General features: G+C 43.1%; 1 protein-coding gene across 3 annotated transcripts in view; it reads right to left on the bottom strand.

Annotated features, from left to right (window-relative positions):
• The window catches only part of MTDH (metadherin), a 98,932-nt gene extending 84,086 nt beyond the window's left edge, over positions 1-14,846 (bottom strand). For 2 of the 3 annotated variants that reach the window (XM_085896662.1, XM_085896664.1), the window contains exon 1: positions 14,456-14,846. In XM_085896662.1, the coding sequence (XP_085752788.1) occupies positions 14,456-14,767 (312 nt within the window). In that variant the 5' untranslated portion in view covers positions 14,768-14,846. The remainder of the gene's footprint in view (positions 1-14,455) is intronic. The other variant, XM_085896663.1, reaches the window with a different exon arrangement.
• Between the last annotated feature and the right edge of the window lie 2,731 nt (positions 14,847-17,577).

Below are 17,577 nucleotides of genomic sequence, written 5' to 3'. Positions count from 1 at the left end.
ATGCAAAGTTTGGGGGTGCTTGGTTTCATGGTTTTGGAGTTATGGAGGAGACACACACAATGGACACAAGTGGATGCAGCGACATAAATGAGCAAGGACATGGATACACTCTAACATCCAAGAAGAGAACATCGAAAGAGACAGTAAAGGTGATACCTACGGCATATAGATGATCTAAAGCTCTTCGCGCCAAACGATGAAAAATTGGTATAACAGCTGAAATTGGTGGAAGGGTACTCCGACGACATTCAAATGGAATTTAGCCCAGACAAGTGTGCCAAGTGCAAATTTGTGCAGGGTAAATCAACAAAAAGGGACAACATAAAAATAAAATAAAAATCTACCGAGATGCAACAATACAGGATCTGGACAACAAAGCATCATACAAATACCTTGGAGTAGAAGAGGGTGAACAAGTAGGTCACAAAAAAATGCATAAAACAATTGCCAAAGAATACTAACAGAGAACGAGGCTGATCCTAAAAACATATCTTTCCCCAAGAAACAAAATTTAAGCTGTTAACCAACAAGCAATCCCAGTATTCCAATACAGCTGCAGAATAATAAACTGGCCATAAACAGAAATAAACTATAACGGGCACTCAGTAGAGTGCATACCTTCGCCAACGCTACATTTTGCCCCCCCCCCCCCCAGAAACCATTGATTGTGAGGGTATTTAATCCCATTCCACATCTGCCATCTCATATGTGTTATGATGGCATAAAAACATTAAATTTCCTGCTGTTTGACACTGATTCACGTACATTGTACAATTTCTGTATGAACTCCCTGACCTTTTTGGGTGTCGGTGTCAAGTCAATCTGATGACAACTGGTCACATTATAAGAAATCAAAAATCACACATCACAGGACAGGGAATTGAATTCTAAACATTTTGAATCTACTTACATGCAAATTGTATATGAATTGACCGCGTTATGATAATAAAGGTCGTTGACCCCCCTGACCTTTGACCCAAACCGCTAACAAAGGTAATGACGTCATTGTGTCATTTCATATATCACAAGATGGGGCATTGAATTCTGAACATTTTGGCATTAGTTGCATACAAATTGGATACAAATTGACCGCGCTATGGTGAAAAGACGATTTTGACCTTTTCATGACCTTGACCTTTGACCCGATTGCCCCCAAAATCTAATCAAATGGTCCTCGGATAATAACCAATCCCACCAAATTTGCTGCGATTCAGTTCAATACTTTTGAAGTTATGCGAATAACAAACAAACAAATAAAGAAAATAAACCAATGTCACCCGCAGGGTGACCCGTATCTTGCCAAAAGGTGAGCATATGTGACTTATTTAAGGTCACACTGAGGTGAACAGAGCTGCTATCCACCAGGAGCGACTCCTTGAGGAATATCTGCCTACGAGAGATTCCGATGAGAATCGTTCTACAGAGTAACCATGAAAAATGTGTTTGCCTCATAATGTCACCAAATGACATCATAATGTCTCAAGCTTGACATATCTAGAAAGCACTCATCGAGGTGTTCAATTTGAGGTACTACACGATATGGTTCCTAAAACTTGAAAATCTGACCTCAGGGCGCTAACCATGAAGGTCAAGGCCAATCGCCACCAAAAACTAATCAGCTGAGCGCCAGACCATATACTACATTCCCATAAAGTTTGGAGACGATTAGATTAAAATTACTCAAAAAATAAGGGTTTCGTCGACTCCCCTGATTTGCAACAAAGTGACCTTGACCTTCAAAATTTTATGCGCTGAAAGGGACCTCTATAGGCCTCTGATATGCGAAGTTACAAAAATTTCCAATGATAACTGTGCTCTGCAGAATTTTTTATACGTTATTACAGACAAACAAAAAAAACCAAAAAAAAACATAGAAGCTGACTAACATATCTTGCAAAAACTTCATTTTGGCAAGATAACAAACACACATATTCACAAATAAATAAATACACAGCGATCAAAACATAACCTTCTCAACAAAGTTTGCAAAGGTAACTAGAGGGGGAGCACTCGGTCGAGTGCCAAACCTCCGCCGCCAATACTGCTAGGTCACTCAAGTGAACCTGATATCCTATTCATTCAATTTGACATCAACAGTGCTCACAGAGTTATAGTTTGCAACTTTCCCTTTTACATACTCAATTCATTCGTCATAACTAGATTCCTTGAGACAGAAATTGATTTTACGTGGGTATATCCACCTGAAGTTCGAAAATCAGCCGCAATTATAATTTTGGCACGTTTTTTGTTGGAAATAACTTATAACATGTAGAAATGCAAAAAAAAAAATCGAAATTTTGTTGAAAAAAAATTTGCAAAATTTTTTTTTTCTCTAACAATTTTTTTTTTTGGGGGGGGGTTGGAAATCACTTAAAACATGTAGAAATGCAAAAAAAAAAAATTCAAATATTTTTTCAAATTGGCCGCCATAGCGGCCAAATTGGATTTTGGACAAGTCCAAAATCTGATGACATGATCCTTGGACCATACCTAATCCCCCCACCAAGTTTCGTCGAAATCCATCGAGGAGTTTTTTTTCCGTAATACTGTTCACAAACAAACAAACAAACAAAAAGGGGTGAAAACAGTAACCCCCGATCTTCGATGGCGGAGGTTAACAAAGTAGATATCAAGGAAACTCCTCTCGATCCACAAAATATTCGACAAAAATCATTGCATCCTGTGAATGTTCCTGCCGAGACGAGGAGGAAGAAGCAGCCTGATGGAACTCAACCAAGTGCACAGAATGACATCTGTCAGACTGGCTGAATGAGTGAAAAATTGAACAGATGACAGAATCCAATTTGTATGCAAACACAAAGACAGCAAACCAGAAAAGGTATCCCTAACCCACGTCACAAAAACTTTCCAAAGACAGGTGCAAACAGAAGATGTCATGCATGAAACCAAAACAGCAACGAATACAGCCCCAATGACAGCAAAAAAGTCGAAAGAAAAAAATATATATTAAGCAAAATATCACAGATATACACTGAAAATTGGGAGAACTACAAAATAGAAGAAATAGGTATTCACAGAAGATATTCAAAAATAATAGTAATAAAATAAAAAATTAGAAGGGCATTTGGTAGAGCGCATACCTCCACCAAATAATGCCTGATCCACGAGAACAAATCGGGCCCAATACATTTTTGAAATATCATGACATATATCGTTTTTGGCCCTATCTCTCTTGAGAAATCACTTTAGAAAATTTAAAATATTCCCGCATCAAGATCTTCACCAAAATAGAATCAATTAATCCTTGTAATACACTCAACATGTCCACCAAGTTTCGTCCGAATCCGTTAAAAAATTTTTTTGAGATGTCGCTGAAAGTCCCTCGCAAAGTTCAGCACGGCTCTCATTGCCAACAAGTCCAGTATTTCACAATTCACCTTTGTCATGCATTTCATCCAGCTGTTTCTCCTCAATATCCCTTGCTGAAGAATCTATCGGTCTGATATCTGGAGAGGATTCCAGGGGTACATCAGCTACTGCAAGTTCATCCAATGAAAAATTCTGAGCATCATCTTCATCAGCAGAATCATCTACATTCTCACCAAGTGGGGGCATTTTCTCTTCAACGCTTGCACTCAACTCACATTGGTTCGTTTTAAGATGAGCTTCTTGCTCAACTAACGGAAAGTTACAGCTGCTGCAACTCTCCTCAACATATCCTTCTTGGGATTGCTCCAATCCTGGCTCGACAAAACAAATTTCAGGACTTGCCTTCCCGTGAATGCCAAGTTCAGGAAGATCACCTTCCTCATCCAGCACCTTCGCAACTTCGATGTCATTTTCCTTCACCAGTATCCAATGTGTCACTCCCTACCGTATAATCATCACAAAACATACCTGTACTTCCACTCTTAACTACAGCTGTACCATCTCCGTTACAACAGCGAGAAGCACCAAACTAGTAATCACCCTTTGCCTTCACGTCACTTCCACAAGATTCAAAAACAGTGAGTGAGTGGCCTTCACCACTATTATTTGGATCAGAACTTTGAGATTGGTTCTGCAAATTCATTTCAAAAACATCACTTTCGCACTGGTTCATTTGACAAGCATCCGGCTCTAACTCTCTATTTCCACTGCCTTCCTCAACATCACGAAGCTCTCCTTGTGTCCGGCCCCTGCTTGGTAGAGGCTTGTGTGGGCGAAAGTTTCACACGTTGAGAGTTGACATTTTGAAGCTGAATTGTCACGTGCCCCATGAGTTGTGCAGCTTGCGTTGGTGTAGTAACACTGATCAGATCATTTGTCTGCACCTCAATCTTGAAATCAGGAGGCAGGACAGTATTGAGACCCATCATCAAGTCCGGATGTCCCTTGTGAAATGTTCAGAGTTTGAATCCTGCACTCCTACTGATACATTCATATCCCACTCCTGATCAACAAATGTCACCGGTCTTGGCCGGTTAGGTTTAACCCCCCCCCCCCAGACACAATTGTGGTGGACGGGCGGTTAACACCAACCAGGCCTAGATCGCCGAGCGGTTTTCCTTCGGAGGCAGACAAGTGATCCTCAGAGATTATAGTGTGCGCGGGAGGGGCAGGCAGCACTGGAGGAGCAACGGAGGCCCATGAAAGCACAGTACAAAGGGTTTTACTCGAACCCCATGACAAATACACGGAGACAGCAACTAAAAATAAACAGGGATAAAATAAAAATAGAAATGCCAAATGTCCCCAAAAAATTTTGGGTGTCCCAAAAAAATATACAACTTTTCATCTGCAAAGAGGATGGTCATAACATACATATTTTTAAAAGATATATGGCTGGATAGAAAGCTGAAAGGTTGAAGTATATTGTACCAATGTCAAAATTGCCACCAAAATTTAAATTTTGGAATAGAACCGTCGTTTTCTTTTAGACCACATGTTCGATGTAGGCTCCACATTGTCCGATCACTGCCCACAAACGCGTTGTCATGTTCTCCATAACTTTGGGAAACGTTTCCTGAGGAATGTTCTGGATTTCTCAGTGGATGTTTTCTTTCAGCCGATCAAGAGTCTGAGGCCTAGGGTTTCCGTAGATCCTGTCCTTGAGATACCCCCACAAGAAGAAGTCTGGAGGAGTAATGTCAGGGGAATACGGTGGCCACTCAATGTCTTCGTAGAGAGAGATAAAGCAGCCCTCAAAATGCTGGTTGAGAAAACGCCTTGTTTCTCTGGTTGTATGGGGCGGTACCCCATACACTAACCACTGGGTTCTCATCTGGATCAGGTTGTTTCTCCTACGGGCCTGAGTATGTAGCCCAGGCAGATAGAATTCCTGAATCATTTCGTGATAGTTCCTCTGGTTTACCGTGCAGGTGCGTCCCTGGTCATCTTCAAAGAAGTATGGACCAATTATTCCATACCAACCACATGGTGACTTTGAGAGCAGATCGAGGCACAAGTTCAGTTGATGCATTACCAGGATTTTCAGTTCCCCAGTACCGAAAGTTTTGCTTGTTTACCTCCCCGGACAAGTGAGCATGGCATTCTTCTGTCATGTGAAGTTTTTTGAGGAAGTCAGCATCTTCCTCCAACTTTCGTGAGAACCAATTTGCAAAGTCTAGTCGTTTGCGTTTCTGTTGTTCAGTAACCACCGTTTCCGTTTGAATTTAGTATGGAAAGGCATGAATGTCTTGGCGAAGGATCCTCTGAACGGTGCCCTTATGAATGTTTGTCTCAGCAGAAAGTCGTCGAATCGATTTTTTTTTGGACTCTGAACGACCGCTTGTCTCACCATTTCCACATTTTCTTCACTACGACCTGTCCTCTTCCAACCACTGTGACCCTGGTGACTGTCACAGATGGTTCCCACATTGGTAAACTTTGCGATGGTGCACTTTATTGTCCGAAAGTTTGGTGCATGGCGCAAATGGATACCGAAATGTCTCGAGTAAAGACGTTGCACCTGTATGACACTTTTCGTCTGGTGCCAAAGTTTAACAATTTTCGTCCGTTGTTGTACGGTCAGTCTTGGCATTTTTCTGGCGCTTGCTTGGTATCAAAATAAACTTCAGGGTCTCTGCAACAAGAAATGAAGCATTAGTGACAAAACTACTGCTTTTTAGGATCAAACGAAGCATTTTAAAAGTTGTATATTTTTTGGGACACCCTATACAAGGGTAAAATTCAAATATTAAGAATAATAAGTTAAGTAAATTAAGGTCTAAAGTCGAAGCACCTCTGCACACAGACTGATACAGACAAGGGGAAAACAAAAGAAAAGCAAATCCGCACTTTATTCTGGCACTTAGCTTTGTGCAGAGGTGGTCTTAACTAAACCTGTGGAACGATGCGCTTCATCCTGCACGGGTAGACATGCCAAAAATGGCGCCAAGCCGCTCTCTTGGCGGGAAACGTATGCGAGGTAATTTGTGAGGTGGTATTCAACGCCAGGGCTCACCAACCGCCATGCAGCTTCTTCGTCGATCGCGCTTACCGACCCGCTGCTTTGCAGAATGGCACCGTCTCTTTGGTGATGTACACGAGGCGTCGAGGTCCATCTCACATGACCCAACCAAGAGTAGAGTCAATGGCCAGAGTCTTGCTCCACCACACACGCCAATTCACCTCAGCACGAATATGAGAATCATGCAGTTTTCTTCATGTGTCGAAAGAAAGCCAGCCGTAATGCCCTGATCTTACATGCCATCTCTTTGCTCCCTCGTCTCTCGACCACGTGCATCCCCTACACCGAACTTTAAACCAACAACCAAACCAAAACCTCTCCCTTCTCACGTCATGCCCATCAATCATCCACCTCCGGGCGTGGCTTGGTGGCACAAAACCCAGGAAGGCGGGGCCTCTTGCCTGCGTGGTCGTTATAAAAACGCAACTCCTTCATGGCTGGCTTGTAAATGCAAAAACGTAGGAATAGGTCACAGGAGGCAATTATCCTTAATCCCTCTCTAATTAAAACTGCACTACCCCCAGTGTGGTGACGTTACACTAAAGCTTAGTTTTTCTACTTAATTTACATCGAGATGTCTCCCACACGTTAATGGACCAAGCTACTCGATGCACTCCTATCTATTCTACTCTGTTCAATCCTAACTTTACTATTAAATTCCTCCATCTGCCCCCACAACCGAAACATATATATATATATATATATATATATATATATATATATATATATATATATATATATATATATATATACATACGTGTGTGTGTGTGTGTGTGTGTGTGTGTGTGTGTGTGTGTGTGTGTGTGTGTGTGTGTGTGTGTGTGTGTGTGTGTGTGTGTGTGTGTGTGTGTGTGTGTGTGTGTGTGTGTGTGTGTGTGTGTGTGTGTGACATCGGCTATGTGGCCATGGCTTCACCCGGGGGTGTGGGGGCGTAAATGTATACCGTGTAGCACCACTTGGTGGTGGTGGCAGAGGGTATTACAATTTCCTTCTTTACCTGGGCAAAGCTGAGGTTAAAGCACTTCACACAGGTAAATTTGTCCTACTACCCTTCTCCTCCCTCCCCAAAACGGTGGGACCTGTCAAAGCCTGTCATTACATGTGAGACATTTCTAGCAGGAAGGGACATTATGGCTTGCAGGGGGCAAAGGGGGTTGGGGGGGGGAGGGTGCGGGACGTGAGGACGGGGACGGGGAGGAGAGGGTCGAGGTTAAAGCACTACGCACAGGTAAATTTGTCTTCCTTTCCTTCTCTTTAATCGCCCAAAATGGAGGGGCCTGTCAAAGTGGGAAAAATAATAACCAGAGGGAGCCAGGGACATCGTGTGAGAAACATTTCTCACAGCAAGGGACATGCGGCTGAGGTGACAGGGGTGGGAGAGGAAGAAGTTACAAACTCTGAACTCGGAGTATAGATACAACTCTGTGGGAAGTAACATTGTCAAAATGGCCACAGCTTCAGAGACCGACATCATTTTGTGGACTCAAAGCAAAGTCACCAATACAGCAATGTTTGGCAAACAGAATGGCTAATTGGTTCGATGGGATGGATAGGATCTACAAGTAGCTCAACGATCAACAATACATTACTGAAAGTGAGAAGAAATAGAGGAAGTGACAATATTTTCAGGATGATCCTCATAAAAGGGACCACTTTGTAATTTACACCCAAGAACTGGAATTACTTAGCACTAAGGAATTGTTATCAAGTGCTTGTAATCACTTGGTAGGTAGAAGACCCGAACGTGCCAGCACTTACTTGTTCAAGAAAAACTCCAGTCTCAGGAACTGTCCCTCCTGGAGTGTAATTTCATCCCTGCTGTATTCGGTGGATATGTTTGGGACCAGTAATAACCCCCTGGCTTTTCCAGTGGATCAGCAGAGAGAGCAAAGCGAGACGACGGCAGTTGTGCCAAATCTGTATTGGTAACGCCCGCACCATCCCCCCCCCCCCCCTCCAAAGCACGACAGCATCCCAATGCTTTTTTTAAGACTGAGGGAAGATCATATATTCCCCATACCCACCAACCCAACAAACCTGCTGATTGGGAAAATAGGTTAAAAAATATATATATGTGGATTTGTGATAAGCAGCAAGCAAAGGTCACATAATTTGAAGAGGTGCTGCGATTAAAAAGGAATTTAAATTGATCGTGACCCAATGTATCATCATCATGGAATCGGAGGGAAAAGGGAACATTTATTAACTCATACCTTTAACACACCCCCACCCCCCACCCCAACGACCCAACCCCTCCACATTCACCACCCCCCCCCCCACCTCCAACTGAGAAACAACCACAATATGGAGCTTGTATCATGTTTAACACCAAAAAAGTATGTCGTTTTAAAATTAGAGATAATTTGTTCCAATATATATATATATATATATATATATATATATATATATATATATATATATATATATATATATATATATATATATATATATATATATATATATATATATATATATATATATATATATATATATATATATATATATATGAGCATTACCAACATGGGATGAAACATATCTGGCACACAAACAGAGATCCAAAGAAGCATTAATGGATGAGTGAAGAATGAAAGAATGTGGTAAAAATGCTGGAGATGAAGGGAACGAATTGCTGACGTGCGCTTGTGAACAAACAGCACATCAAACAAATCGTTGGTAAAACTGCTCGCTTGTACAGGTGAAGAGGCCGTGAAGATGACTTGCCTATCGTGCGTGGTTTTACAAACCGCTCAGACGTATAAAAACTCACAGAGACTCCATCTCTGCTTCTCTTCCAACAAACCTGCCACTCCACATCGCTACACTCTGCTCGACTGCTCGAGCCACCAATCTTCAACGCACGGGTCCGTTTTGCTTTACACCATGGCTTATTAGAGGAGGAATTATATGGCAGCGACAGGACTTTGGGGAGTGAAGGATTGTCAAAAAAAAACTGCTCATTTGCAGAGTAAAAGTTATCGGATGACGATAAAGAAGTAATTTTGACATTTTATACCTTCATGTAGAGCGAAGAATGAAAGCCTTGTGCAGGAGTGGAAAATGCACACCCCCTAAGGCTGGCTGGCTAAATGCAGTTGTTACAACCATTCTACTGGCTCGGTGGTCAGGCTGTCTTCAAAACTGATGACGTGGATCGAATATTCGAAAGCAGACTGCCAGTGGGAAGAGAGAGAGGAAATAATAAAATAAAAACAAAACCGCACTCAAGTGTTCCTGCCCAAGGGCATGTAATCGGCAGCCACACAATGCTGGTCGTGACAAATAGTACAGCCTACCGTTTCAGAAACACCAATCAAACGATAAAGAAGAGGACTTTAATATGCTGAGGTTTTCTTTCATCCAGCAGTGGACTGAAAATAGCTGATGATAATGAACAGAAGAGGATGACAAATCCACCCCCCCAACACCCCCCCCCCCATATCACCTTCATGCCCGCAGATGTCAAACCCATTTCCACCGAACCAGATTGCAACTAGATCTAACATTTCGGAATCGAAGTGTGTGACAGGCCATCTCAGAGCAAAATATTTTCAGTCAGATGATATACTCATCAAGGTCAGGTGATGGGATGGGATGGGATGGGAATGGAATGGAATGTGGTACGCAGAACAACAATTGCATGAAACGAAATAAATGCAGCCAACAACAATTCCGTGACATTTGAACTTGAACAACAATCACATTAAACCGCCGGAATGCCATACATCACCCAGCATGGCAACCACGATAAGGAAAAAGATTCCTTTTGACCGGGCAAAATGGAAAAAAATGGAGGAGATGGAAGCAAATTCCGGTGCGGTAAGCAGAATTGTAACACGTTGTTAATTATGCCTCGGAATCTTGGCGACGACGCACGAGGAAATTAATACGTCATGATTATTATTATCGGTTTTAACAAAAAGACATTGCGAGCACCATGTAACGTTCGACATAAGGGCAATAATCGAATAAACATGCGCTTCATTTATTTTTAGCCTTGTTACATGCAATAAAAGTGCAGCATACGTGCGCAAACGATTACAGTAGAACACCACTCCATCATGTTTCGATAAGACAAGCAAACAAAAATAAATAAATAAAAACTGGAAGGGCACTGGGTAGAGCGCATACCTCCGCCACGTAATGCCTGATCCACGAGAACATATCGGGCCCAATCAGTACATTTTTAGCCGCGTCTCACGGAGCGAACGCTGGCTCTAAGAGAGCTCCGAGTTGTTGTTCTTCTTGTTGTTGTTCTTCTGGTGAAGACAAAACCTTTAGGACACGGTTCTTGGACACATTTGTCCTTGTTGAAATATCATGCTGTACAGTACTATATCGTTTTTGGCCCCATCTCTCAATGGTGAAGAATCTCTTGAAAATTCTCGTAGTCGGATCCGGATCCGGATCTTCACCAAAATCTCATCAGTTCGTCCTTGTCACACACCCAACCTGTCCACAAAATTTCATCCTGATCCGCCTACAACTTTTTGAGATATTCTGTACACAAACAGACAAACAGAAAGGCGTGAAAACATAACCTCCTTCATCTTCGGCGGCGGAGGTTAAAAAAAGTTGACATTTTTCTGCTCGATTGCAAAAATTGTTTCAGGATCACATGGGGCTGCCCCCCCCCCGCCCTTCACAACCCATCCCCTCATCGACTTGTGTGCATGCCTCACCCAGGCCTGACACCTCACTGTAAAAGAGCGGATGGGCTTTTAGCAACCAAGGGTAAAAATATGGAAAAGGTTCACCACGTCCGAATATACGACAGAGTTATGTAAACTGGTGACTTCATTAAACTGCAACATTCCTGCATATGATTTAAATGATTTATGAACAGCTTTGGCGGATTCCTTGCAGACATGTGGAGTTAAGGGTTGATCACAGCACATCGTCACAAGATAAATTTTTTTTAAGTACCTTGAGAAATGCCAAGCCAAAAAGTTAATGGGCATCACATGACCAAACGGCAACAAAGCTGTGGCTCCACATCTCAACGTCAATCAAGTCGTCCCCACCCCTGAAGTGAAAAGCAAACGTTGTGATGGGATAAGAAAAGAGAGACTTATGAATCAGAGATACAACCGTATCAACTTGAGCTTCGAGAAGCAACAGCTCCGAACACTTTTTCAGAAAGCACGTGTGGATGACGGCGGAGCGGGAAACGGTCTCCAGCCAGGGGTGCCCCCACTGCCGAGGTGGCCCCAATGGCAGCCTCACTGCGATCCTCTCACAATGAAGGCCGAACGGGTCGACCAGAGCGATGCAATTCACAAAATCTACCCCACAGTGTGATCAGTGTTTTACAAGACGATGTCGACAGAGCAAAGTGACCAGAGCCACACTGGCAGGTAAGTGGTATACTGGACCACATAGCTGTCCACTGTCCAGCATACATCACATGGCAGTTTAAACATATTTACTAGCGAGAGAGGTTAAAAATAAATAAATAAATAAATAAATAAATAAATAAATGACGCACTCGCCTTCGGTTGGAAATTTGCTTTAACAGGACAATGATTGCACTATAAATTTACATTGGTATGTACTTTAGCTGGTGGGAGTTTAAGCATCACCTTGAACGAACAGGCGAGTTGTTGCAGGCACTCTGAACAAATTACATATTCCAGTCACATTTGGAATATCTGGCCTGGCGAGTGGGTTTGTCAAAGACTTGGGCCAGAATTGTTCCTCCCCCCCCCCCCCCACTCCTGCCAGTCTACTCCACAGGAAGGTGGGAATAATTTGGTTAGCTCAACAAGACCCTGAGAAGAATTCCAACAATTCCTGCCCTGACCTACAGAGGTATCATCCACTGCATCGCCTGGCTCGCCAGTTACAATATGGCAAGCATCATGACTGTGCTGCATTGCAAGAGAATTCTTCTTCATCCTCCTATGGAATTCACTTCCTCATTCTGGTACATCTCATTCTTCCCTGCAGGGCTTCAAGATGACTGTTCACTTCGTACCTCATCTTCAACCCCCCCCCCAAACCCATAACTCATCTTTTCTACCCCCATTAACCCTACTCAAGTCTGGTGTTGGCTTCACGGTTAAGTTGGCTAGCTTAAGATCTTAGGGTCTTGATTTTTATCCAGTCAACCTTTGAATTAACACCAGGTGGGGTTGAATCAGCCTGTCATCTTTCCGAGATCAACAAAATGAGTACCAGTGTGCCGGTAATCGAGGACATACATCAGCGGCACAGCTGCGCCCAGATAAAATGATGCAACCGGCAGCCACAGGCTGCAGACGATAGCAAGCTCACGCTCCCCAAGCTCATTCCTTGCTTTCTGGGTTCCTTCACTTTCTCACCTCTCCCTTTCACCAATCTTCACCCAGATTTCTTTCTTCTTTTTCTTTCAGCTCCCTTCTTGGTGGAATTTGAGCTTCTTCTTCAAAACATCTCCACCATACTGTCGGAGGGCCACTTTGCACTGTGTTGTGTTGTAGCTCTTTCATGAGCCTCGACTTGGCATCAAAACAAGACAGCCCTTCGTAAAAAAAAAAAAAAAAACGATGACGTAAACATTCACATTTACTCCCTGTTCATCAATACACAGTACTTCGATTTATGAACATTTTAGAGAATTTCCTTTCAAAGTCTGCTCCATCTTAACAAGGTTAAGGTCCATCCTATTGTTCGAACAATTGAATGGAACACACAACTTTCGCCTTTGAACTCCTCCACCAGTGCCATTGAGCGCGTGTGATGGGAACGAACAGACATCGTTCAGCTGTGCCAAGGACCAGCAGCCCGGCCGCCACTGCAGACAGGGATTTGTCTCGGATTGGACGGAATGTAACTGTAATAACCATGTACACACGCAGCACGTGCATTACATCGTACTGCCAGAATAGACAAGTGAGAGCGGACACCACGGTGACCTGCACTGTCTAAAAAAATACAATAAACTAATACACTGTATATACATTCAGATGTAACAAGGATGGCTGGAATATTCCTGTTAAATAAATGTTAAATCTTCATTAAACTGATCAAAGTCTTCCCTGATGAACCCTCTCACCTTGCCATGGTTCCTCATCAGGTCCCTGGTCCCCATTCTCCACCACTCCCCCCATCCCCCACCGAGATCACAAACAACAAAACCCTCTTACCCTTACCCCCCCCCACCTCTCCCCTACTTCAGCAGTTATAAAAGCTCACCTCCCAAACGACATCCTGGGTTCTCTCACTCCACAAGGATCCTCATGAATGATCGAAGGACCCTCATAGTCCCCACAACCTCCAAGTTCATGTTCTCCTTACAAGGGACAATGGCTGATGCATGTTCACCCATGCCCCACATTACAGGGTTCACACACACCTCACCCCACCTCAGTCCAGGATTCTGCCCCGCCCCCATCCTATCCGCACACATCCAATATTCCAGCACTGGCCCCACATCCACACAGTCCAGGATTACTACTCGTCCACCATCCGCATGGACTAAGATTTGTGCCTGACCACCTACCCCCCACCCGCACGGTCCAGGATATCTGCCCACCCCCCCCCGACCAGTCCTCACAAACTCCACGATATCTGCCCACTCACCCCTCCCCGCACAGTCCACGATATCTGCCCACCCCCCGCCCCACACATCTGCCCACCCTCCTCCCCACACGGTCAAGGATATCTGTCCACCGCCCCCCTCCTCACACAGTCCAACTTTCTTGCCCCCCCTTAAAATTATAGGATTCCTTCAACCAACCCCCCACCCCACGGTTTAAGACTCCTCCCCACTCCCCAGCAGTTAAGGATTCATGCCTCCCCACTCCCCGCACTCCCACCCCCAGTCAAGGATTCATGCCTCCCCACTCCCCCGCAATCCCACCCCCAGTCAAGGATTCATGCCTCCCCACTCCCCCACACTCCCACCCCCAGTCAAGGATTCATGCCTCCCCACTCCCCCGCACGTTCTCGGTTCTCCACCCACAGTCCTGGATTCTGGCCCCGACAAACACACGCGCTCACCCCCCCTTCTTTTCCCTTTCATTACTTCCCCACCGAGTGGGCCCGGGTTACAGGGCTTCGTACCTTGGATCCTTTGTCCCGGCGCCGCCGTTTCTTCGCCTCCCCGGTAACTGAGGTATCACCAGAACCTGAGGTCCAGATTCGACCATCGGGTTCGACCTCTGTCGATTTCCAGGACAGAAGACTTCGGGCGCAGCGGGACAAGCACAAGGCGAAGAACACGGCGAGCACGAGCACAACGAGGCACAACAACCCAGGGGGTCGATGCGCGGTCACGGCCGCACTGAACGTTGACGGTCCCAGCGGACTGATCACCGACAGCAAGAGATCATCGAGAGACCGCAGCCAAGGTTCAAACTGCCACGCACTCGACATGACTTCGAGCTCCCTCTCGCCTGATAGCACTTCAGCCACCTCGATTGCTCCTCCCTTTCCGCTATCGGCTCCTTTCCCCCTCCACGTAACGAAAGGAAATATAAAATGTTTTTATTTTTAGCGAGACCTTTTTTATTTTTAATACCGTCTTTCACCTTCATTAATGTCTCTACATTCCATACTCATTAAACTGAAATGACCATTTTATACTTGCTTCAAAACGCAGCGCGAATGAGAAGGGGAAAATGACAACCGAGCTAGAAAATGCACCAAATTGTCTCACAAGGAACTTCAATCACTGACGATGACCTCTTGCACGAACTGGATGCTGGTCAATGCGCCGCCATCTTGAGACCCCCAGAAGAAGTGACTGCACGCATTGTTTGTACCCAGCGTGGCGTACAGTGATGGGCGATTCCTGGAATTTTGGAATCGATTCGATACCGAGTACTTTTTTCTTGGAATCGATTCGATTCCGAGTACTTTTTCTTGGAATCGATGGAATCGAGTATTTTTTTCTTGAAATCGATGGAATCGAATACTTTTTTCTTGGAATTGAGTACTTTTTCTTGGAATCAAAGTAATTGAGTACTTTTTTCTTGGAATCGATGTAATCGAGTACTTTTTTGTTGGAATCGATGGAATCGAGTACTTTTTTCTTGGAATCGATGAAATTGAGTACTTTTTTGTTGGAATCGATGGAATCGAGTACTTATTTCTTGAAATCGATGGAATCGAGTACTTTTTTCTTGAAATCAATGGAATCGAGTACTTTTTTCTTGGAATCGAGTACTTTTTTCTTGGAATCGATGGAATCGAGTACTTTTTTCTTGGAATCGATGGAATCGAGTACTTTTTTCTTGAAATCGATGGAATCGAGTATTTTTTTCTTGAAATCGATGGAATCGAATACTTTTTTCTTGGAATTGAGTACTTTTTCTTGGAATCAAAGTAATCGAGTACTTTTTTCTTGGAATCGATGTAATCGAGTACTTTTTTGTTGGAATCGATGGAATCGAGTACTTTTTTCTTGGAATCGATGAAATTGAGTACTTTTTTGTTGGAATCGATGGAATCGAGTACTTATTTCTTGAAATCGATGGAATCGAGTACTTTTTTCTTGAAATCAATGGAATCGAGTACTTTTTTCTTGGAATCGAGTACTTTTTTCTTGGAATCGATGGAATCGAGTACTTTTTTCTTGGAATCGATGGAATCGAGTACTTTTTTCTTGAAATCGATGGAATCGAGTACTTTTTTCTTGGAATCGAGTACTTTTTCTTGGAATCAATTTAATCGAGTACTTTTTTCTTGGAATCGAGTACTTTTTCTTGGAATCAATGTAATCGAGTACTTTTTTTCTTGAAATCGATGGAATCGAGTACTTTTTTCTTGGAATCGAGTACTTTTTCTTGGAATCAATGTAATCGAGTACTTTTTTCTTGGAATCGATGGAATCGAGTACTTTTTCTTGGAATCGATGGAATCGAGTACTTTTTCTTGGAATCGATGGAATCGAGTACTTTTTTCTTGGAATCGATGGAATCGAGTACTTTTTCTTGGAATCGATGGAATCGAGTACTTTTTTCTTGGAATCGATGGAATCGAGTACTTTTTTCTTGGAATCGATGGAATCGAGTACTTTTTTCTTGGAATCGATGGAATCAAGTACTTTTTTCTTGGAATCGATGGGATCAAGTACTTTTTTCTTGGAATCAATGGGATCAATGGAATCGAGTACTTTTGTCGTTTGCTTTTTTGAGGGTTTGCCTGGGAACTATTTCATACAACTGTTGTTGAGAAGGGATGGTGGAGGGTTGAGAGTATTTTCTTTGAATCATCAATCTGTTTTTAATTGGAAAGAGCAGTAACGAGTAGGGTTGAGGCTCATGAGCAATCATCTCTATTCCTTTTTTTTTTTTTTTTTTACAAAAAACAATGATTCAAAAAATAAAACAATACAATGAAAAATCAATTGTATCTAAATGACAAATTTCAATTGCAATGGAAGTAGTTTGCAAACAATTATAAATCATTCTTCTTGTTCAAGAACAACATCACATCCACATTTTTGGGTTTTTTCCTGTTCCTTTTTGCTGATGTCAACTCCCCTGCTTTGGAAAACTCACGCTCAACAGGAACAGAAGTTGCAGGAGCACAAAGATATTTTCTGGCCAGCTTGTGAAGCTTGAGAAGAGATGATTCATTCACTCTCCACCAGAGCAGAGGATCACCAGCCCTCGGGATGTTGTCTTCCTCGAAGTATCTCCGCATTTCAACATTGGCTTTTTGTCGGTAGTTGTTGGTGGATCTCTTCAACGTGAGGTTCTTCACTAATATGTGTTTTTTCTTCTGTCAGTGCCATTTACTTGATTACTCTGTCCTTTGTTTTATGAATGGCATCGGCACCCAAGAATCTATTGTGCCTTTTGAATCTGGGGTCGAGCAGTGTGGCTGCTGCAGTTATAAAATTGGCCTCCAGTGAAGTGAAACGTCTCCTCGTTTTCTTCTGAACGTCCGCAGCAAACGGATTCTTGATGCCCTCGCTTAAGGAAAGGGCATTACAAGGAAATCAGACACAGGTGGAGGCCATTCAGTCCATCATGCCTGCGCGACATCAACACGACACTAATTTATCAAACACAAGATCCAAAGAAAAAAATGAAAATTTTAATATTTTTTTAAGTGTTTTTGTGGGTTTTTGTATGTATGTATGTATGCATGTATGTATGTACGTATGTATGTAGTTATGTATTTGTAGCTTTTATATTTTTCTTTTCCCAGGGGAGGGGGCATGGGCTTGGATAAAA

The sequence above is a fragment of the Eptatretus burgeri genome, chromosome 9, assembly GCF_056783735.1.
Source record: "Eptatretus burgeri isolate ZD-2024b chromosome 9, Ebu_testis_v1, whole genome shotgun sequence".
Lineage (NCBI taxonomy): Eukaryota > Metazoa > Chordata > Myxini > Myxiniformes > Myxinidae > Eptatretus > Eptatretus burgeri.
The sequence above is the reverse complement of the archived record's forward strand: the minus strand, read 5'-3'. Positions and strand labels throughout refer to the sequence as shown.